The sequence below is a fragment of the Kryptolebias marmoratus genome, linkage group LG1 (assembly GCF_001649575.2).
Source record: "Kryptolebias marmoratus isolate JLee-2015 linkage group LG1, ASM164957v2, whole genome shotgun sequence".
Classification (NCBI taxonomy): domain Eukaryota; kingdom Metazoa; phylum Chordata; class Actinopteri; order Cyprinodontiformes; family Rivulidae; genus Kryptolebias; species Kryptolebias marmoratus.
In genome coordinates, this window is record NC_051430.1 from 30,744,190 (window position 1) to 30,767,300 (window position 23,111).

The following is a 23,111-nucleotide window of genomic DNA, read 5'->3' on the forward strand; positions in this document are numbered from 1 at the left end:
TTAGGTTGACACTGAAAAGACAAAAATAAACATGAAGGAAAGATTTTACAGTTTTATGATAATCAGTTAATAAAAAATAATGATTTGAGACTTAATTTTGCAATAATCTAAGCTATAACACCCAGACTTTTATTCTGAAGAGTGCCTTTAAGCTTTATTTCCAGGTCAAACCTCCTCCTGTATTCCTTTTATTTATTTTTACTTTAAACATTAATTTCTGAACTGAAACTGGTTTCTTGTTCTTCATTACCTTTCCTTTTCCTCAGAAACTTTAAATCTTGCTGAAACACAGTGGGTGACATGCATTCCTTCAGGGAGAGCCAGAGCTTTCATTTTATTAAAGTGTTGTTTATCATTTTCAGCCCACATTTGTACCTCTGAAGGACTCGTATTTAACCCGGTAATCCTGTCCACCTGCTGAGAAACCACAACCGACTTCTGCTGCATCTGCCTGCATCTTCTGCTCTTCGTTTCGTTATAAAAACTCACGCACCGTTTGGGATTCATCGCGTTCAGAGTCAGGAAACAGGAAGGGGTTAAATTCGTTGCGACAGGGCCGTCTGCAGGACTTCTGGTTCTGGGTTCTGACGGGGCCACCAGGGGGCGCGGGCCGAACTCTCGACGTGCTTTAAGATGTTTTATCAGCCTCGGTCGGAGAAGTAAAATCAAAATGTGCTTTTTAATGTGAATCACACCTGATGTAAAACCAGAAGGAGGAAGGAGGAGAAGCCTGAAGGAGGAGGTTCAGACCGTCAGTAAGTTCTGCATTACATGTTGCAACAGGAAGCACACATGACACACGCAACGTCTTTCTGCATCACCCTGATACCACAGAAGGAGGCGAACGCTGAAACAGTCGACACCATTCACCGCTGAAGAGAAGATAAAGACGACGAGACGAGAAGAGGAGAAAACGACGTTTAGAGACGATCGAGGAGAAAGAAAAGACCCGAACGAGGAGGCGGACGTGGACTTTTCAGAGGATTTTGAGCAGGAAAGGAGGAAACAAGGAGAGGAGGAATAAAAGGAGGCAAACAGCCAGGAAGGTGGAGCAGGAGGAGCAGCGGCGCCGTGATGGAGGAGGACATCAGGAAGCAGGGGATGCTCTTCCTCCAGCAGCAGCGATTTGGAAAGGTAAAACATTCGTTACGTCACTTCCTGTAGCCCTCAGAGCCGTGGTGTCCAACTCCTGTGTGTGTGTGTGTGTGTGTGTGTGTGTGTGTGTGTAGAAGTGGAAGCGGGTTTGGACCGTCCTGTACCGGGAGAGCTCCTGCTCCATCTCCAGGCTGGAGTTCTTTGAGTGTAAAGATGGAGCCAGCATGGAGAAGAACGACAAATCTCTGCGCAAACAGCAGGAACACAAGAAGGTAACGCTTCCCGTTCTCCCCTCCTCCTCCTCCTCAGCGCCGTTCCCATGGCGATAACGCCCCTCTGTCCCCCAGGTGATCCGTCTGTCCGACTGCATCCGGGTGACGGAGGTGGAGATGGACGGATGTCCCAGAGACACGGGGTCCTTCCTAGTGGAGACCACCGAGAAGATCTACGTGTTCGCCGCTGACAGGAACCAGCTGGACGACTGGACGCACAAACTGTGTGAGATCGCCTTCCCTGTAGGTACACACACATACACACACACTCAGAGTATGTGTGGAGGATGACTCTCAGCTACTACCACACCAAATTTCAGCTCAATATCTGTAAATTTGACAGAGTTGGAGCTATTTTCGGTCTGCTGTGGCAGATGGTTAATGATTACTTTGTGTGGGATTCATTAAAACTGGAGCAGTGGAGACACAAGTAAAAACATTATTGCCCATCTTATCCTCTCAATGATCAGTAATCACATCATTACCAGTCTGGAAAACAACACGTAAAATTTAAATCTGTATTTTATCTTCTGCGAGTCGAATAAATTAAAACACAAACACTTCTTTACAAGAGGAAGTTTCATTAAGCTGAGAAAAATCAGCATAAATGCTTTTGGTTTTGGTTTTTAATTAAAAACATACAAATATTCATTGTTGTTTCATCAAAAATTAACTCTTTTTGTAGCATAAAAAACATTTCTTTTAGTGTTTTAGGTCATAAAAAGTGATGTTTCATGATTAGAAAACTCATTTTAACATAAAACATCTAAAAAATGAAGCAGAATTTTGGCCCTTTTGGGTTTCCATACTTTAAACTTCAGTTTGTCTTTTTCAGACAGTTTTTCCTGCATCTTTTAGTAAAATATCTCATGAACCACAGGATGGATTTGAACGAAGCTCTCAGAAAGTAACAATTAAGAGAAAAACTTTTGGAGTGAATCCGAATCAAGCTGTCCAACAAATCCCCTTAAAACATAAAATATGTCTAAAACTCAGCCAGTTTTACAGATACTAAGGTAACATTTGGTGTGGTAGTAGCTGAGACTGACCCTCATCACACATTTTGTTGTTTTCAGTTAAACACAGAAGAATGTAGAAGTAGAACAAAAGCAGATGTTACGCCAAGATACCAAAGTATGAGAACGTGTGTGGTCAGTTTTCTCACGGTCGTGCACAAGGCAACAGATTAGGGTTTTAAATTAACTCATTTGCCATGGAAACGGCTGTGAAACGGGCCGGCGGTCCTGCAGGAGCTCAGGCTCGGACCGCCACGTTCCCGCGGGACCACCGGCGTCGTGTCGTCGGCGTTCAGGACGGTGACAAACAGCCGACAGTCCTGAGTCACGACTTGACTTCCTCATTCGAAGAACCAACAGGAAGCGCCGACAGCCAATCACACGGCGGCTTCTGAGAAGAAAGAAAAACTGCGACGCACAAAAAAAGAAAATGTTCAAAACCTGCAAAAGAACACTGAAGTGTCATCAACAAAACTGGAGGTTAGACGATTAAAGTGTGAAAAAAACAGAAGTGTTTTACTTTTAGACTCATTTTGAGCTGAAACAAACAGAAACACACAACGTTTGTTAATGTTGGACTGTCAGATCTGAAAGTACCGGATCTCGTACTGAAGAAGGAAACTCAGAAAGTCCAGCCTCTTTCAGTTCTTGGGTTTTATTTGTCAGAAAAACTGACCTTGAGTGAAATCTGAGCTCAAGTGAACAAAAACGCACAACATGTTCCACCGTTCTTTGTTAAACCAAAACAAAAAGTTCCATCTGGGAGTGAAGAACTGGTTCCAGCCTTCAGAGGTTCAGGATCAGGAGGTTCTGCTGCTCTGGAGCTACAGGTGTGTGTTAACACAACGCCAGGGCGGAAAGACATCAGCAATGACCTCAGAGAATCAACCGGGGAAGGGTCAAAGGTCATTTCCAGACTATCTGGAGTCCATCGTTCTACAGAGAGGAAGATTATTCACAAGAGGAAACATTGAAGACAGCTGCAGATTCACCCTGAAGGTCAGACTGTGCAGTGAGCTCCATCTCAGACTCTACAGGCCTCAGTCAGCAGGTCAAAGGTTAAAGGTTAAAGCCTCTTCTCTCTAAAAACAACATGGCAGCTCGACTTCGGTTCATCTGAAGGAACCAGAAGACTTCTGGACCAGAACCAGACCAGAGGACAGATGTTTACCCAGAATGCACTGCAGCTGTCAGCACGGTNGGTGGAGGGCTGATGGTTTGGGCTGATTCTGGAGTCAGATGTGAGGCCATCTGTCCGACAAACAGGACAATGATCCCAAACACAGCAGAACGGTCCAGAACCAGAACCAGAACCTCAGAGAGCTGAGCAGAAACCAATGAGCTGAAGCAACTCTGGAAAGAAGAGTGGGCCACAACTCCTCCACAACCAGGAACCCACTGAGAGTTCTGCTGCTGGAGGAGGTTCTGTTGGATCAGGAGCTGGAACCAGTTTTTCACTCAGATTATGGATTGTGTTTAATAAATTATGGCTCGGTGGAATCTGTTTGTTTTCGTTCCATCAGAAAAAAAGAAACATCAAACTTTAATTCCAAACTGATGAATGAGTGAATCTGATCACACGTCCACATGATCAGGATTTCCTTTACTTCCTCCTGAGTGTTTTCAGAATAAAAGCTGTCAAACAGAGACAGAATCTTTTTAAAAAACCTGACACTTTTTGGTGTTTTCCTGTTTGAAAGTGTTTTGTTTTATGCAGATGTTGTTGTTGTTTTCTTGTATTTTTCCTCTGTGAGTTTTTAGACTAACTTCAGCAGACTTTCAGCTATTTTAATTCTTCATGTTTTAAACAATCAGCTGCTTCAGGACGTCTAATAATTCAGTTTGAGTTTACAGAAGTTATTTCTCTGGTTGCTGTTTGTCTCGTTAACGATGAATTATTGGTCTGATTCCTGAAGATGAACTGGATGGAAGCTGGAGGGAAACGAGGCAGCCTGCAGAGAGGAAGCAGGGTGGATGAAGACGGAGGGATGGAGGACAACTCGCTGTACAGCAGCCGGGAGACAGGTACACCTGACTGTCCACCTGTCCACCTTATTGTCCACCTGACTGTCCACCTGTCCATCCACCTGACTGTCCACCTGCAGACCTGTCATGTCTCGTGTTGACGTCAGATCTGTCCGTTTTAATGCAGAACAAACTTTAATCTGTGAGTTTCTGAGGATTTTAACCTTAGACCCAAACTGCTGCAGGATGAGGTGATTTTATCAAATAGAACACATTAACAGCTTCTACCTGGAACCTGCAGCCTCACCTGAAGGAGGCCACAGAATCAGACCAATCAGATCCACCTGAGGCTGAGGATCACAGACAGAAACTGTCCTCTGTCCTCTGTCTGTCCTCCGTCTGTCCACTCCAAGCTGCTGACGGATCATTTCTCCTCTCATTTTAGTCTCAGAAACAGAACCTCAGCAGGTTCTGCTGCGTTAAATCAGATCAGGTGTAACGTTGGTGGTCGTATCTCTGAGCTGAAAGCAGCCGAATGTGTCCTCAGGGAGGAAGATCTTAGCTGCCCTGCAGTCCTGATCTCTGCTGACAGGAGACAAGTTCAATCTGCTCACCTGTACCTGCAGCTGCAAACAGGTCAAACACCGAGAACAAGTCACAAAAAACGATTTAAATTTCATTTAAAGTTGTCAAGATAGTTGGAAAACAGAACAAAACAGCCCACAGCCAGCTGAGTCATTAAGTCTCGTTATTTATTAGGAGGAGCTACTTTGTGAAGCGGATGATTTATTTCGCCTCACCTGGCCGTATGGACCGGCTTCACCTGTTCAGAACTCCTGACTGATCAGAGCGAGTTCACCTGCAGATCAGGCTGCAGGGTTTGGTTTCTAATTTTAGCTCATGTTCTTGTTGTTGTAACTTAGTTCAGTTTCAGCTGCATCAGCAGGCATTCGGCTCTTTGTTCTCACAGAAAGCAAATGTTTTTTATTCTTTAACGGAGTTTTTTTTTTTAGCTTTTTGTAGCTCAGTCTTCAGACTTCCTGCTGCGTCTTCAGCCAAACCTCACTTCCTCCCGCCGTGTTTCCTATCGCAGCTAAATTTAGCAGCTGAAGCCTCCACGACAATTTTAAATCTGCAACAAACAGTGCTTCTTTTAGCTAAACCTCACACTACTTTTAGCTTTTGCTACTTTTAGCTGTTAGTTGTCGTTATGCGTCGTTTCGTTTCAGTTCTTGTTTTATGTGAAAGCTCAGTTTCAGCTTCTTCAGCGTCATTCAGAGGTCACACTGTTTGTTGAAGAAATCATTCCTGATTTCATTTTCTTTGAGGGAACATCTCTAACAGATCTGAGGTCAGTTTGAGTCAGTCTGCAGGAGTTAAAACGGCTCATCAGAACCGTTCAGACTGTAATGTTCTGCTGAAGTTCTGAAGTTTCCACTGCGGTTCCCTCACACTGACTGTGGTTACGTCGTGGAAACTTTCAGCTCTGGTTCCTGCTGCGGTCGCAGGCCGGGTGTCGCAGCGCTGCAGTGACCACCTCAGGACACACTCAGCTTTTATCTTGACAGGACAAACTTCCTGTTCAGAAACAGGAAGTGCTCAGCGCTGGACGCATGCTGGTCTTCCTCCTCTCTGAGTGTTTCAGAGTTTATGTGTCGAAGAAGTAAAAGTAAACCTGAAGCTGATCGATAAAACCAGATAAGACATCTTTGTTTAAATGTTTGACTTTCAGGGCAGCAGGCGACGTGTAATCACACAAAAACATCTTGTTTCAGTCATAAATATGGATTTTAGAGACGAGAAGAAGGCTTCAGGGAGAGAAGAAGTGATGCTGCTGTTAGAAATGTTAACTTTTAAGTGGAAACAGGAGGAAAGAAGAGGAGGATGGAGGCAGAGATCCCTGAAGTCTCTGAGATGTTTGTCTTCGTCCCGTTAATGATGTGAAACATCCCAGAAACCCGGAGTGAAGAACCTGAGACCTCCTGAGAAAAACCCGAGCAGCGTGATGAACCTTTGGAACCAGGATTGTCCCACAGGAACGTGTTCTGGTGAGAAGGTTCCCAGAACCAGAGTGTCTGCTTCAACCCAACAGAGGGTCAAAATAAAGGCTGGATCAGCGTTCTTCACTCAGAGAACCTCTCTGAGGGACCAGCTGAAGGGTTCTGCTGGTTCTGGTAGAAGTTTATTAATGTTTGTTTGGAGTGAAACTGAATCGGTGTCGTCTCAGCTCCTATTTCTGGACGAAGTCTGAGTCTTTGATCACCTTCTGCTCTGATTGTGGCGAGGACTCTGAAGACCTGAGGTCAACCAGAACCCGTGTGGGTTGGTTGCTAATAAAGCTCCGGTTGAGCAGACACAAAAAGGACTAAAGCTCAGGCGGTTACACGCAGAACACTCGCAGAACAACTCCGAGTTTCAGCCGAGGTTATCTGAACCCAGAGGGATTCTCTTCTTCTTCTGCTGCTCCAGATGTTCCACACGTCCACCTCAAACTGTCTGACCCAGGATCTGAACCCACCAACGTTCCACCACACAGGTCTGTTCTCAGTTCCACCCAGAACCCTGAGACCTTGTTCATCAGGCAGAGGCTCCATGGTTCCACCTCCAGCTGTGAACCCAGATGTTCCTGAAGCTCCTCACCAAACTGCAAACATCAAACAATCTATTCTGATAAAAGTTAGAATAACTCTGAGTGCTGTTGGCAGCCTGAGACGATGACGGAACATCAATCTTTGGGTTTTATTTCTTGTTCCTGTCTGTGTTATTCTGCACTCCTGTCCTCGTTCTTCTCCTGAAACGGCTGCAGAACGTCAGAACGTGCAGAACCCTGTCAGTTACTGAGGCGCAGCTGAGGAAACCACACCTCCGAGCTGCAGGTGCTTCAGGAAGTGGCCCAACAGCAGCAGCAGCTTCTGGAGCTGCTCCTCCTGACCTCAATTACACCAAAACCTTTTTCTCCTGCAGCTCAGAGACTAAATTTAGACCCGCTGCAGATCAAACCGGTTCCTGTCCTCAGATCACTGCAGCTTCCCTGTTTAACGTCTGTCGACTCGTAACAGAGCTGACTCATCGGTTTCTTTATCAAATCCATGAGATTTGCAGACAAGAAGACAACAATACAAGTCCTACAGACGGCCAAATGTTGGCTTTGTTCAGTTTAAACATCTAAACTTCTGAAGGCGCTCCACCTCCAAACTGTTCAAAGGGAGCTTCTGTCTGCCTGTCTGTGGACCAGATTACTCAAGCAATTATGGACGGATGTTCATGAAATGTTCAGGAAACGTCAAACACGGAACCAGGGGTTAGATTCTGGTGGTGATCGGGTCAAAGGTCAAGGTTGACCTTGAGCTCTAACTCTGCGTCAGTCTGATGTAGGAACGTCAGACTGCACAGCTGGACGCCTCAGGGGTCAAAGATGATGCCGGTTGGCTTCAAGGTTCATGGGGTCAAAGGTCAAAGTCACAGCTGACCCCTTTGTTAACTCTTCTCTCTCTCTGTATCCTCTGAGGGCTTCAGGAGGATTAAAACCTCCTCTCTGCTCCTGCAGGTGACCCTTTAGTTTCAATCATAGGACGAACATCTACAACTTAACTTTTGAAATCAATCCCATTCAAGATGGCTGCCACAGCCAACTGGGCTTTTAATTACTATCTCTGCCCAGGAGGTTCTGGTTCCGGTTGTGTCTGTTTGTCTGTTAGTGAAGATCAGGACAGATCTGGATGAAATGTTGAAACCAAACACACTGGATTAAATTCTGGTTCTGATGCAGACTCTGATCCGGATCACGCTGAGGCCTCGGTGGAGGTCCGAGTTCTCCGAGTTCTCCGAGTTCTTCTGGTTCGTTTCTGTTTTCGCTGCTGGGAGTCGGCACCTCGTTAGGCTCTGAACCAAACCGTGAAAACAAAAAGAGAAAACTGAAGTAGAAACTCAGACGCTGTCTGGAGGTAAATTTGAGTTTTCTGACTGGAAGTTAAAAGTGTCACTCCTCCACCCTCATCTTCCTCATTTTTTGGCCCGTTTTTGACAGAAATTTGCTCCTTTTACGGCCCGTTAGCCGAGAGTCGGGTCTTTAAACTCGAGTATCTTTGAGAAAACTGGTCAAAGTTCATTGGCATTAAGTAACAGATGAGGTGAATCCTCTGTGACGCGATCAGAAACAACTTTAATCTTTATTTAGACAGAAGTTCCTGTTTGTATTTAAAGGATTTAAAACACCCCGTTTGTAAGGAAATAACTGGAAATACGTGCACGAAGCGGGTTTAATTATCAACAGTTTTTAATCGTGTTTGTTTGCCTGTTAGCAAAATATCTGAGGACTCAGTGGACAGATTCTCAGTTTTATGTCAGATAAAATCGTGTTTAAAAACTGCTGAGTCGACGTCAGTCTTTGGTTTTCCTGTTTCTTCTCGACCGTTTATTTTTAATCAGACTGATTCTGGGTTTTAGTGATGAAAACATTCAGATTAACTTTTAGACATTTTGAATTATTCAACTTTATTCACAAACATTTTCCTGACAGAAACACTTTGAGATTTCTGTTAAAATCTGCTTCACAAACTACTTTTAGCTACAGTTGTATTATTTTAATTTTCAGCTGTTGTTGACATAATTTTATCTTTTTTGCCCCGTTTAATTTTATCTGTTAGCTGCAGCTTTGCTATTTCTAGCTTTAAGCTGGTGTTTCTATTTTTAGCTTTTAGCTACAGTTGTGTTAATTATTTCTGAATGATTTAGTAAAAATCCACCAGTAAATATCTGCAGACGTTCTTTAGATTTCACTGTGTGTGTGTGTGTGTGTGTGTGTGTGTTTGTGTGTGTGTGTGTGTGTGTGTGTGTGTGTGTGTGTGACAGTGCACGAGTTCAGAGTGTGTGTTCGGAGGACAGAAGCATCCAGTCGCTGCAGACTGAAAGGGGACGGTGTCCTGCGAGCGGACATGGAGTCTCTGCAGCTGCTGGACAAGACTGGAGACGTCCTGTACATCTGGCCGTACAGGTATCTTCGGCGCTTCGGGCGGGACAAGGTGACTGACACACACACACACACGCACACACACACCCGCACACACACACACACACACATGTTATGTCTCTCTATCTTTGCAGGGACTTTCCATTGACTTCCATTCATTTCTACACCCTAACTAGAGCCTAACCCTGACCCTTACCCTAACCATTACCAGTACATACCTAACCCTAAACCAAACCTAAACTCAATTCACACCTTAGTCCTCACAAGGTAGTATATGTTAGGAAAATTGTCCCCACAATGTATCAAATACATGGCCACACACACACACACAGAAATCAGTTCTTCAGGATGAAATCAGAAATATAAAAACTTTCCAAAATGGGGTTGAATAATCCTAAAATATCTGATCAGTTTAAGTCATCTTTAGAGAAAATAAAAAAAACATCTGGAACAAAATAATGACAAAGAAGGAGGAATATTAAAATGAAGATATAAAATAAAGATAAAAAGCAACAAATAAGGCAGGAAGGGAAGGTAAATGTGGAATTTTTTACAAACTCATAAATAAAAATATTATTTAAAGAATAAACTGTTAAAATCAAACCTGTCGTCTGACTCAGGAAACGATCAGAAAGGAGCAGAAGTTATGAGTTTAAATTTAATTAAATGAGTTTTTATCTCCTTTTTGTTTCTGTAATGAGAAGATTTAATCTTTAAACCAGTTTGTGGTTTTTAACAGAATCTCATTAAGAAAGTTCAAACATTTTTAGAAGAATTAAGTTTTTTTGTTTCTGTAATTCTTTTGTTCCTCATTTAAATTTGGAATCCAACAAATCAGCAAACAGGAATCAAACTACCTGTTGCTCTGCGTCTTTGAGTTCTTGGTGTTCAGACTCGTCTGGTTTCCTGGCACTGACTCGAGGTAGCTCTGCTCATGATGATGGTGATGATGATGGTGATGATGATGGTGATGATGATGCACGCTCTTAATTCGAGGTTAAAATCCTTAGAGTTGATCTTCCTCGCTGTCATCTGCCGAGTTAACTCAGAGTTTGTTGAACTTCCTTTAGAAGAACCCCAACAGGAAACAGATTTGATTCAACAAAGAAACGAGAGGAACCAGCAGGTCCGAACGAACACGATGAGTCTCATCTGAGGTTCTGATGAACATGAACGTCGTTGTGGTTTTGGGTTTCTGAATGTCTCTTTAGATTTTCTGACACAAAACTCACCTTCAGACGTCCAACTGTTGCTTCACGCCTGAAATTTGTACAGAGTTCAGGAAGTCTGACTCATTTCAGGACCTAAATTGAAAGATTTCCTGTTTAAATGTGTCTCTTGTTGTCTTTTCAGTCCACCTTCTCCTTCGAGGCAGGCCGCAGGTGCGAGTCCGGCGAGGGGAGCTTCGAGTTCGACACCAAACAGGGGAACGCCCTGTTCCAGTCTGTGGAGGCGGCCATCAACCTGCAGAAGATCTCCCTCCCCCACAGACAGATGTCCGGAGGGAGTCCGGGGGTCTCCGACATGTCCCAGAACCAGCAGAACCATCCGGTCCACAGCAGGGGAGCTCAGACCCGTGGACAAGTCCCACAGACCCCTACTGTTCAGGTCAGCTGATGACCCACCTAATGTTTCAAAGTAAAAGCCTGGTTTTCAACATTAAAGCACGAATTCCCAAAGCAGCAGAAAGAGTTTTTACAAAAACACATCTTTGATTTTCAAAATAAAGGCAAAGAGCATGTCCTTTCAGAGAAAAGGTTTTCATTTATAGATAAAAAAACAGCTGCAGCCTAAATGCTCATTAAGGCGAAGCTCGGTAGTCCTGTCTGTGAACTGGTTAAGGCAGAGCTCGTTAGTCCTGTCTGTGAACTGGTTAAGGCGGAGCTCGTTAGTTCTGTCTGTGAACTCGTTAAGGCCCAGGATGTAAACAGGTTGATATTCTCTGCCTTCAGGTGTCCGGTGACGTGTACAGCCTGGTGACAGCTCCTCATAACCAGCAGACATTTCACAACAAAGACAACGACAGCTCCAATCCTTCACAGCAGCAGCGCCCCCCACTGGTAAGAAACAGCAGCAGCTGATTAAAGAGGAAATGTGTGAAACATTTGTTCAAGATCAGAAAACATCAACAACCAGTCATTTAAAGAGCTGTGAGTGTCCTCTGCTGGACAGGGTGAGTGTCTACAGCTGCTGATTTCAGATCAGTTTAAGATGGTGGATATAAAAGTTTACACCACCTGGTAAAATATCAGGTTTCTGTGATGTAAAAAAGTGAAACCATAATAAATCACTTCAAAATATTTTCCACCTTTACTGTAGCATCCATCCTGTCCAACTGAACTGAAAAATAAAATCTGTTGCATGAAAAATATAAAAAATGATGTAGTTAGCTGGTTGCATAAGTGTGCACCCCCTGCAAGCCATAATTTGCTGAAACACCTTCTGTTGTAATTTCAGCCTTTAGTCTTCTGAAGGTCTCAGCAGCTGCACCTTGACTTGATTGTGGGACAGTTTGTTCTTTTCTGTCAAACTTAGATCCAGACTCTGGAGAGGGCATTTAAAGACTTTCTTTTGGTGGTTGATTGGTCGTTTCGATAGTCGGATGGGTGGATGGTTGGTTGGTTGGTTGGATGGATGGTTGATTGGATGATTGGTTGGTTGGTTAGTTGGTTGGTTGGATGGATGGTTAGTTGGTTGGCTGGTCGGTTGGATGGTTAGTTGGTTGGCTGGTCGGTTGGATGGTTAGTTGGTTGGCTGGTCGGTTGGATGTTTATCTTTCCTCTCATATTTGTGTCCTTATCAGCACATTTGAATTTATGTTTAATTGACATTTTTGATGTTTTTGTCAGAATGAACAGAGAAGCAACAAACTGAAGCTCAGGAATCATTTCTTTATTTTATTACAGACTAACTGTTTTAACATAAAGACTAATAATTGATCCCTGATTGGTTTCTTGTCCTGTTTTCAGTCTCGTCTCGAGCCTCCAGTCGATAAAATCCTGACCGGAGTGAAGAGTTTGACTCTGGACACTCGTGGACTTCCTGTCCCCCGAAAGAACCAGGTGAAGATGATTTCCAGCTGTCCCCTGCCCAACGCCAGCCCCGAGTCCGGCCCCAGCCCGACCCCGGGCCCCAGCTCAACCCCCACCCCCAACGCCCGCCTCAGCCCCAAACTGAGCTCCAACCAGGACCCAGAACAGGCGTACTCTCAGATCAACATCTCAGGCCCCAAGAAGGAGAAGAAGAGCGGCAGTAACGCTGCTCCCTGCATCAAGGAGCCAGATTACTCCCTCCCCTTTGACACCATCGCCTCAAACGTCATGGCCGACATTTTTAACCTTCAGCAGGAGGACAGGGACGAATCCGGTCCAGATCCGCTGTACGACAGCATCGACGAGATGAAGATCCGAAACATCTTTCGAAACACTGAACGTGACACCGAACGTAAGGTGGACCACATCTACGATGAACCTGAAGGCTGCGCCGCCGCAGGGCAGGAGGCCACGCCCCACAGCGTGGTGTACGATGACCCCGAGGAGATGAGAGGGAACGCCTGGAAGACTATGGGTACGCCATCTGACCCTAAAGGCCACGAGTACCCCTACAACCCCCGAGTGGATGACTACGCTGTTCCCAAACGACCCAAGAGGGCGTTTTGTACCAGACAAAACACCACCGAAGAAGTAGAACAGGAGCAGAAACAGAAAGAGGAGGAGTCAGAGGAGGAGTCAGAGGAGGAGTCAGAGGAGGAAGAGGAGGAAAAGTTTTCACCGTACAAAAACGTGATGGTAAAGATGGCTTAGAGGTCAAGCAGAACAAGAAACCAGAACTCCTCCTTCCATTCAACCAACCAACCAACAAACCAATCACTCTTCCATCCATCCATCCATCCATCCATCCATCCATCCATCCATCCATCCATCCATCCATCCATCCATCCATCCATCCATCCATCCATCCATCCATCCATCCATCCATCCATCCATCCATCCATCCATCCATCCATCCATCCATCCATCCATCCATCCATCCATCCGGCAGCAGCATGTTCTCCAGCTTGGTTTCTCGTCGAGGATCTGAACTGTTCCCTCGTCGGATCCTGTCAGGAGGTTTCACCTCAGTTCTCCTCCAGAGGACCTCCTCCCGTTCAGTTCCTGACACTAAACCCGACTCATCAGCTGAACTCCTCAGCTGGCTGTTGATCCTCTGAGGTGAAGTAACTGGAGCTCAGATGTCATCTGACCTCGTCACCTCAGAGCAGCTGAAGAGGAACGTTGGTGTTTGACGTCGCTAACATGAATACTTCTAACAGGGAGACGTCAGCAAACCCAAACCAGGCAGAACTTTAGAATTTGCAGGTTGTAAAAATGAACCAGGAGAACCTGAAAGATGGCAGCAGAAACTGTACTGGGGTTCTTCAGGCTCCTGAATCCTGGACCTCCGTTAGCCCTGCTGCCTGTCCACATTCAGCACCATCACCGGGTCGATGTGGTTCTGCTGTGCTCATGAAAGGTTCAGGTGTGAGAACGTCTGCTTCTGTTTAGTCCTCCCCCAGTAGCTTTTTGTAGCTTTCACCAAAGTTAGCATACAAATCAATGTTGTTTATATTCATAACTACAATAGAAGAAGCTGTTTTTAGTAGTTTTTCCATCTAATCTGATGCAAATAAAACATCCAACAAAGAAACATGCACCGCTCAGTTTGCGCTAGCAGTTTGTTAGCCTGTTAGATATTTGTTTAATTCCAGCATGCAGCCGCACAGAGAGATTTATTTTCACATCATAACCGTTACGAGTCAGCGTTGTACGAAAATGTGCTGAGTCATTGTGGTGACAATGCCAGTTAAAAAGGAAAGGCGTGCCTTTGATAAAAAAACGAATAAAAGCAATGTTTTATTATTTTTAAGTGTAAAACTGATTTTATTTTATAAATATGGATCTCATAAGAACTGATGAGGTTTAAACTTTACAAACTGCACTTTGTTTCCATAAAAGTAAACTTTTTATTACAGATATTACAAATCAGTAATAAGCAGTAGTTTTTAGCTGCAGTATTTTTAAACCCTTCTCTTTATTTAAAACTTCCTGGAGGTTTTATTCACCGTCAGAAGCTGTTCTACAGGAAGTGTTCAGCTTCTGCCAGAACACGGACGTCTTATGTCTTCGTCTCTTTCACCTCGCGGCGTTTTGTGCATTTGCCTTTTATACTCTGACCTTTCAGAGTCGACTCAGATCTGAGAGGTGAATTTAGAACGAACTGCTTCCAGGATGACCTTCTGTGCATTTCCTCACATTTCTTGAAGAACCTGTGGCCATTTTGGTCAAACCTCGAAGAAAACATGATGTGCAGTTTGATTAAATATATTCTGTAATTTGGATTATGTGTTGTAAATGTCTGTCAGCTACTTCCACTCCACATTTTAGATTAATATCTGTAAAAAGGACTGAATTAAAGCAGGTTTTAACAGGTGGAGGTTAATGATCTAAGCTCCATCTGAGCAGATATCTGCAGACAAACAGTTTGGATTTTGGATAGTTTTGTCCACTTTTGTTGAAGCAGGTTTTGTTTTCTGGTGAACGGTCTTAAAATAGATAGAACCACAGATAATCTAGAATTACAGAATCACTGAAAAAAATGGAGCAGTTATAAATGGTAAGTAATTATAAACAAGTATGAGACAAAACTAGCAATTATAGTGTAAAACTTGTTCAAAATGCCTAAAAACTAGAGGATAAATATGCAGATAAAACTGGTTCCTGTTTGGAAAAGTTGTTTGTGACGTCACTGATGGGTGATAATGTTGTTTGTACCCTGACATAAAGAATCAACTTTTATCTTTCCTTCCAGATTTATTTTTCATTAAAGAAATAAAAACTGTGATCTGCAGTGAGCAGCTCCCTCCAGCAGGGGGAAGCAGAAACCCACATGTCTGTTTTCAGACAGCAGATGACGTCACGTGACAGCATGGACTCTGAGTTTGAGCTCAATTTACAGTAATGACATCCTTAGAAATGGTAATAAATAGTTATTTATGCAGTTTTAAATTAATCTGTAAATAGAATAAAGCTTTAAAAAGCAGCAATCGTGTATGAAACAGGTAAAAAATTAGCCTTCTTTGGTGCTTCCTGATGCGTTATAAAGTGTTTACAAACGCATTAATAACATGTTTATAAAGCATTGATAACAACGGTTCCCTGGTTCTGAAAACAACCCTGTAGAACCTCCAGTTTTCCTGTGGGTTCCTGACGTTCCTCGAGCAGAACTGATGGATTCGCTCCCAGCTGGGACATAATTCAGGATGACGTTCCTCAGGAGGGATGGAGACAGAAGTGTTTCTGTTTCTGTTCATTAAACCTTCATCAGTTCACAGTGGACTCCACTGAGGTCCGGTTTGGATGAGAACCCTGGAAGTTCTGTCCATCATCTCGTCTTTCAGGCCCATCTTCACAGCTCTGTTGTTTCTGGTCCACCCTCCTCTGAGAGCTCAGACTAGCACACAGACAGCTGGTCCAGGCTGGTAGAACGTTCTCATGTGGTTCGTTAACCTCCAGGGTTTTCTGGAAGGCTGAGGTCAAAGGTGACGAAGAGCCCGGCTCTGATTGGCTGACAGCAGACCGACTCTAACACCAAGAAGCAGCCATTATTTACTGACTGTCCTGAAGAACAGGACGCGTCTCAGAGGCGGTCTGACCATCAACCTGCTCAGGAGGTGATGTGATCAGCGTCTGTTACCATGGTGACCGGCAGGTTCTGACAGACAGGAAACTTTACGTTCGCTCCCAGCAGTGACTGATTTTATTCAGTGCAGAGGTTTAAATTTGTGTTTTAATGAACAGAAATAAAATCTTCATGGCGTCTCCGAGTCGAGCTGAGCTTCGTCCTCACAACATCAGGAACACCAGAGTCACAGAAATACCAGCCCTGAGGACTCAGCAGGAGACAAAGACGTCCTGGCATACATCTCTCTGTCAGCTGTGAGCGTGTGTCTGTTTGTGTGTGTGTGTGTGTGTGTGTGTGTGTGTGTGTGTGCGGACTCAGTGGCCTGGAAGGAAAACCTCCTCATGATCCTGAACACTGCAGTCATACGTGTCCTACTTCAAGATCACAGCTGAGATCAGACTCCGAGGACCCGCAGGTGACATCACCATCAGAGGGGGTGGAGCTAACTGAGCGTGCACACACACACACACACACACACACACACTAACATTAAAGCAGAAAATAACTTCGGCTGCTGGAGTTTATTTTTCACTCAGACAGAAAACGGTCACACTTAAGAAGACTACATCACCCATGAGCCTCAGGGGCTGTTGCCATGGCGACCCTCCATCCAGTCTGCTCCTCTGTACAGATGAAGCTGTAACTTCACCTGCAGTGACAGGCTCTCCCATCAAAACCCCCGACCCTGCAGCAGGTGGCGCGCGCTCACCTGAAGGCGTGTGCACGTGACCACATGACATCACTCCACGCGTGTGCACGTGAGTGCGCTTAATTATGAGTTTTAAATCCGAGGAGGAAGAGGAGGAGGAGGGTGGGGCTCGGTAATAGGGCTGGAGATGCTTGTTTCCGTGGCAACCACATCCGGGAGGAGCGGAGCTGCGTCCCCTCCGTTGCCTTGGCAACCGGCAGCGTTTTCTGGAAGCGTCGGAGCTGATGTGAAGAGCACACACACACACACACACACACACACACACAGACGCACACATGCACACACCACCTGTTTAAAGTGAAGGCGGGTGATAATGTTTTTGCCCGTGCCTGTGTTCCTGTTTCTGTCTGTTAGCAAAATATCTCATGAGCTGACTGACTGGAGCCAACCTGATTCAAGATGGCCGACACAGCTAATCAACTTTAGCAAACACATTTGTTTTTTTTACAGACATATTCAGCTAAGATTTGTTGTGGTAGTAGCTGAGGGTCGTCCGTAACTCTGAGTTCTCATCTCTTAGTCTGAAGGTCGGCGGGCGATAAGCATTCCATCATCAACCCGAGCAGTTTCTGACGTCATCACCTGAGCAGGAAGACTCGCTTCATTTAAACTCAGACAGGTTAATTAATCAGCTGATTGACTCAAACATGGCGCTCGTGGCCGCGCCTAGCTCCGGCGGACGCGCGCCTGCCCTGAGAGCGCGCCTAAACTCGGGAGCGCGCCTCACTGATCCAAGGACAGAGCCGCGGGCGCGCGAGCATCAGGTCACCTGAAAGTCCTCCAGCTTCACGAGACAGAACGGACCCAGAAGAACAGGTCCGGCTCGGTCCGGAACCGAACCGGTGGATCAACAGGACCAGGACCAGGACGGACGGGTCTCACTTCACACAGACAGAGACAGAACCGCGTCCAATCCGTCCGGAACCAGGACCTGACTGATCTGCTGTCAGAGGAGCAACCAGAACCAGAACCAGAAGGTCCGACCCGCTCCAGACCTCAATACCCTTCAGAACCGAACCGAACCTCCGAACAGGAGCGTGACCCGTCTGAGCACCGAGATCACAGGGATACGAACCGGAGCAGACTGGACCGGATCAACAGGAGACCGACGGAGACAGAATCCCGGACCTGCTGTGAGAGTCCAAGGACCTGTAGCTGAGTCAGAACCGGAACCAGGAGCTGAGCCCGAACCCGCAGCTGGATCAGTGAGTGTCTCTGGTTCTGTTCGGTTCGTTTCTTCTGTTTTCATCCGAAACAGGAATTTTCTGCCTCGATTTTTTGCTTTTTGTATTTGTTTTTTTTAAATTGTGTATCAGATTTATTTATTTATTTGTTTGTTTGTTTTTGTTTACTCCTTTTATTTCACATCTTTTCTGCAGAAATCTTCATCTGACCTTTTCTTGTTATTGAGTGTCTGTTATTTCCTCTCTCTGCTGTTCTGGACCCCCGAGTCCTGGACTCCTGAGACCTGGGGTCCTGAGACCTGGGGCCCTTGCCTTCCAGCTGTTTGTCTTGTGGCCCTCATCGTGTTTTAGATGTTTTATCTAAAACTGTAATTTTTTCATCTGAATTACAGATGAAAAATGTTAAGAATAATAATTAAAAAATGTAAATTATGGGATGTTGGTTGAGACACATCATGAAAAATATTTCTGAATTATAAGATTTAAGGTTAAGAAACTCAAATAATAGTAAAAATGAGGAGATTATGAAACAAAGTCAAAGATATTAAAATAAAAATGTGAATCAGATTCAGGAGTTTAGAGATGATGAAAAATGAAATTATTTTTCTTAAAATCCAGATTACCTGGGAATGAATATAATTATCCAAAAACATGAGGTGAAAAGTTGTTTTAATTTTAAATAATTTTGAATAAAAATCCTTATTACTGCAGAGAAAATCCAGATTTATGGGATTCCTGTTCTTCGATTGTCTGACTCTAAAAGGAGAGCTGCGCCTCAAACTCCGCTGTTAATACGAGGCTCTCCTTCGGCTCGTAATCAGTTGAACGTCAGCTGAACGTCAGCTGAACGTCAGCTTTCTCAGCAACGAGGTGACGCCTCACCTTCAATAACAATAATAAAAGAGTCTGTATCTTACCTGCTGCAGGTCAGACACTTGAAAAGAAACAATGTTTTTAACGTTTCTGTAAATCAGCCAATCAGAGGCAATCTGCAGACGTAAAGCCCCGCCCCCTGTTATCTGTTGTTTCTCTCCTCAGTGGAGGAGCGCAGCGTCCTGCTGCTCGCCGTGCTGCACTGCTGCTCGCTGGCACTGTGCGGCTGCGAGCCCCGCCTGGTCAACGTGGGCGCCGTCCTGAGTCAGAAACGCTACGAGCAGGGGTTCAAGGAGGCGGTGAGTCAGGCCAACGCCCTCTACGGCAAGGACAAGTTCAAGATGAACGCCATCTCCGTCACGCACAAGCCCAACGCCATCCAGATGGCGCTGTCCGTCTGCGAGGACCTCATCTCCAACCAGGTCAGGTCACATGACCACAGCATTTAATTCTGTTAGCTTAGCGTTGGAGCGGTAACCACGGCGACCAGACATCAAGTCACATGACCACAGCATTTAAATCTGTTAGCTTAGTGTTGGAGCGGTAACCATGGCAACTAGACATCAGGTCACATGACCACACAGTCTCCATCAAATTTATTACTTTTAGTTTCTCAATGTTTTTGGCAGTTTTTCTACATTTTTATGATTTAAAACAAGAAAATGTTTTTGAGGATTTTAAAGTTAAGGTTCAGATGTTTTTCTGACAGTTTTTTAAAATTTAAAATGTTTTTTTTTCAAGATTTTAAAACTTACATTACATTTTTTAAAATTCAGTTTAGTTTTTTTTTTTTTTTAGTTTAGATGTGAAATTCAACAATTTAAACTTTTAAAATACTTTCAGTCAGTTCAAGTCAAGATGGCCGACAGCAAAGTGACAAATAATTCTAACTCTGTCAATTTCACAGATAATGAGCTAAAACTGGGAGTTGTGGTAGCTGAGAGTCATCCCTAACACGCACTCTGAGTGCTCCATACTGACCGACATCTTTGTTGAAGCGTTTGTTTTGTCTGTTAGCAAAATATCTCCTGAAACTCTGGACAGGTTTGGATGAACGTCTACAACTGACTGACATTTGGAGTCAGCCCAGTTCAAGATGGCCGCCACAGCTAGTCTGTCTTGGATAAAACCCTGTCATGGCAGGTGGCGGGCGATATGCATTCCTTCAACGAATGCTCGGCCTTTAATTTAATGTCTGATTTCCTGAGTTTCGTCTGATTTCGTCTGATTCCGGAGGATCCAGAGTTTCTGGAGTTTCCGGAGTTTCCGGAGGATCCGGAGGAGCTGAAGAGGAAAACTGGGACCTGTGGAGGGACGTGAGGAGAAGCTGCTCTCTGATCAGTGCTGCTGCATTTAAAACCCAACAGAAGCAGCTGGCGGCGTCTTTAATCTGTCCTCTGGGAGGACGGCCGGATTACATCTGCGCAGAGACAGAGAGGACGTTAATCTGGCGTCCATCTCTGCGGCACAGAGCCGCCATGTTGGCCTCGTTTCTGACTGGTCGTTCCTGTGATTGTTCTCTGACCTCAGGTTAAAGCCTCCTGGTTCTGACGGGTTTGGGTTCTGGGATTCACGTGAAGCAGTTTTATTTTTGTGGCTGTGACTCAGGAGGAGATCCTGACCCGGTTCCATCTCCAGCTCGGAGTGTGAAAAGTCTGAATTTGACGTCTCAGCAGGAGCGTCTCGCTGCCTTCAGGACGTTTTAGCACCTGTCTATGTGTCTCGGATCGGATCAGTCAGAACGCTCCAGCCCAGATTAAAAGCCTGAAGCGTGTTTTTCAGGTGAAACATGACGGGACAATAAACGCGTCGAACGTGAACTCATTCTGTCACTTTTCTTTCTGCTCTTTGTCTTCATCTTTTTCTAATCATGTTTATAAAATATTCATGTTTTAACAAATCCTTTCAGGGCTACTGAACATCCTGAAACAAACCCTTTAAACACAAGAAGAGCCGGAATAAAATCCGATCAAATCAAAGCAAAGGAATGCATATCGCTCGCCTCCTTTCATGGCAAAGACTTCATGTCCTGTTAGAGCTGGGGATGACTCTCAGCTACTACCACCAAAGGTTAGATCAGTATCTGTAAAACTCACGGAATGATGCCATTTATGATTTTAAGATCAGTTGGCTGAATTGGACTGACTCCAAAGGTTAATCATCTGTAGATGTTCATCCAGTGATTGCTTTCAGAAATTTGGTCCCGGACAGACAAGATGGGCAAAAACATTATCGCCCACCTTCGCTGTTTGGCTGCGAGGTGATAATGTGGTTCTGGAGTTAAAATGGAACCCGTCATTGAATGGGTTCTTCTTCTCCTGCAGGTGTACGCCATCCTGGTCAGCCATCCTCCGCAGTCCAACGACCACCTGACTCCAACACCCGTCTCCTACACCGCCGGCTTCTACCGGATTCCTGTGGTCGGCCTGACGACGCGCATGTCCATCTACTCCGACAAGGTGAGCCGGATCCTCGGGTCTTCTCCGTCCTGATGCAGCTCGGTGTTCCTCAGGGTTCTGTCCTCGGTCCTCCGTGATCCACTTCAGAGTTCTACCAACTAAAACCAGAAATATGAACCTGCTTAGATCCAACAGCTCATTTCTCTGAATCTGTCTCACCAGTCAGTGATCGTTTTTAAAGCACCAAAGGTTTATTTTCTGATTAAGGAAATAATTTAGCTGAGCGCTGAATGAAAGCTGAAAGATGAGTTGGTAGCTGAACTGTTAAAGTTAAAACAAGCAGAACAGAAGCTAAAATGAACGAAACAGTAGCCAAAAGCTAACAGTGCCAAAATTATAGTTATAAGGTAGCATAAGGAGCAAGTTTCCCGAAGCAGATTTCAAAGAGAACAAAGTTTTAGAAGAAATTGAAGAATTTAACGTTTCTCTAAATGAATGGTTCAAATAACACAAAGTGCAGAAGAAACTAAACAGTAAAAACAACATGGCAGCTTGACTTCGGTTCATCTGAAGGAACCAGAAGACTTCTGGACCAGAACCAGACCAGAGGACGGATGTTTACCCAGAATGCACTGCAGCTGTCAGCACGGTGGTGGAGGGCTGATGGTTTGGGCTCCTCTGCAGACCAGAGGACAGATGTTTACCCAGAATGCACTGCAGCTGTCAGCACGGTGGTGGAGGGCTGATGGTTTGGGCTGATTCTGGAGTCAGATGTGAGGCCATCTGTCCGACAAACAGGACAATGATCCCTAACAGCAGCTAATCTACAACAGAACGGTCCAGAACCAGAACCAGAACCTCAGAGAGCTGAGCAGAAACCAATGAGCTGAAGCTACGCCTGAAAGAAGAGTGGGCCACAACTCCTCCACAACCAGGAACCCACTGAGAGTTCTGCTGCTGGAGGAGGTTCTGTTGGATCAGGAGCCGGAACCAGCTTCTGTTTAATAAATAATGACTAAGTGGAATCTGTTAGCTTTGAATCGTTTTAGAACCTGACAGAAACCAGATCTTATTAAGAAGGGAAAGCGGGTTCCGTTCCTTTTCCCAGAACTGTTCCCTCTGAACGTTCTCTGTGTTGCCTCCAGGCTTCATGAAATGCAGGTTGTAGAGTAAGGGACAGAAACCTCTCAGAGCCTCTCAGGTTTACAATATTGATGAAAACATTCAGGGTGTCTTCAGCCCAGAATATCCCAGCTCTCCCAGTCAACAACGCTCCAGTTATCTTCCTCCTCCTCCTCCTCTTCCTCCTCAGAGCATCCACCTGTCCTTCCTGAGGACCGTCCCCCCGTACTCCCACCAGGCCCAGGTGTGGTTCGACCTGATGAGGGAGTTCAGGTGGAACCACATCATCCTGATCGTCAGCGACGACCACGAGGGCCGCGCCGCCCAGAAGAGGCTGGAGACGCTGCTGGAGGAGCGCGAGACCAAGGTGAGCGCTCGGAGAAGACACGCCCATTTACACACACGCTGCTGTCACATGTGAACAAACACATTAGAAATCCATCCACACAAATACAGTGGGCCGCAAAAGTATTCACCCCACTCCCTCATAATCAAGAGTTTCATTTGACTCATAGTAATCTACACTAAATAATTCAGATTAATGAAAGTAAATGAGATAAAAGGCTTGTTATAAAGTCATTGTAGTTGTTTTTCAGTGTTTTTAATTAGAATTTTGATGCTTTTAACAGAATTTCTACATAGTTAAATCAGGGGTGGAAATTAGCACCCGCCACCCGCCAAATGCGGGTAAATATTTGAAGTGGCGGGTGAATTTGATCAACACACACGCCACTGTGGCGGGTTGGCAATTTGAACAGAAAAGGTGTTATTTGTCCTCCTGACATCT

The 23,111-nt window shown here is 44.9% G+C and overlaps 2 protein-coding genes and 1 long non-coding RNA gene across 7 annotated transcripts in view; 2 read left to right on the forward strand and 1 right to left on the reverse strand.

The window, feature by feature from the left end:
* The first annotated feature begins 277 nt into the window (after positions 1–277).
* On the forward strand, positions 278–14,694 carry dok2 (docking protein 2). 2 transcript variants are annotated; one of them, XM_017436584.3, is made up of 9 exons: positions 278–755; positions 835–1,134; positions 1,230–1,367; positions 1,443–1,610; positions 4,300–4,408; positions 9,200–9,369; positions 10,671–10,925; positions 11,270–11,377; positions 12,287–14,694. In XM_017436584.3, the coding sequence occupies exons 2-9, from the start codon at positions 1,075–1,077 to the stop codon at positions 13,118–13,120; spliced, it is 1,842 nt and encodes a 613-aa protein (XP_017292073.1). In that variant the 5' UTR covers positions 278–755; positions 835–1,074; the 3' UTR covers positions 13,121–14,694. The 2 variants fall into 2 exon arrangements, with proteins under 2 accessions (XP_017292073.1, XP_037830974.1); XM_037975046.1 differs by having other exon boundaries at positions 278–1,134.
* LOC119616955 lies at positions 9,881–10,686 on the reverse strand. Its single transcript, XR_005233062.1, has 2 exons — positions 10,550–10,686; positions 9,881–10,381 (listed from the first exon to the last, which is right to left on the reverse strand). It is a non-coding gene; the product is annotated as an uncharacterized LOC119616955 (long non-coding RNA).
* A 2,760-nt stretch (positions 14,695–17,454) lies between the features above and the next one.
* grin1b (glutamate receptor, ionotropic, N-methyl D-aspartate 1b) overlaps positions 17,455–23,111 on the forward strand; it is a 53,817-nt gene continuing 48,160 nt past the window's right edge. For 2 of the 4 annotated variants that reach the window (XM_017436601.3, XM_017436602.3), the window contains exons 1-4: positions 17,455–17,951; positions 18,969–19,225; positions 21,128–21,262; positions 22,515–22,691. In XM_017436601.3, the coding sequence (XP_017292090.1) occupies position 17,951; positions 18,969–19,225; positions 21,128–21,262; positions 22,515–22,691 (570 nt within the window). In that variant the 5' untranslated portion in view covers positions 17,455–17,950. The remainder of the gene's footprint in view (positions 17,952–18,968; positions 19,226–21,127; positions 21,263–22,514; positions 22,692–23,111) is intronic. The other 2 variants (XM_017436603.3, XM_037975718.1) reach the window with 1 other exon arrangement.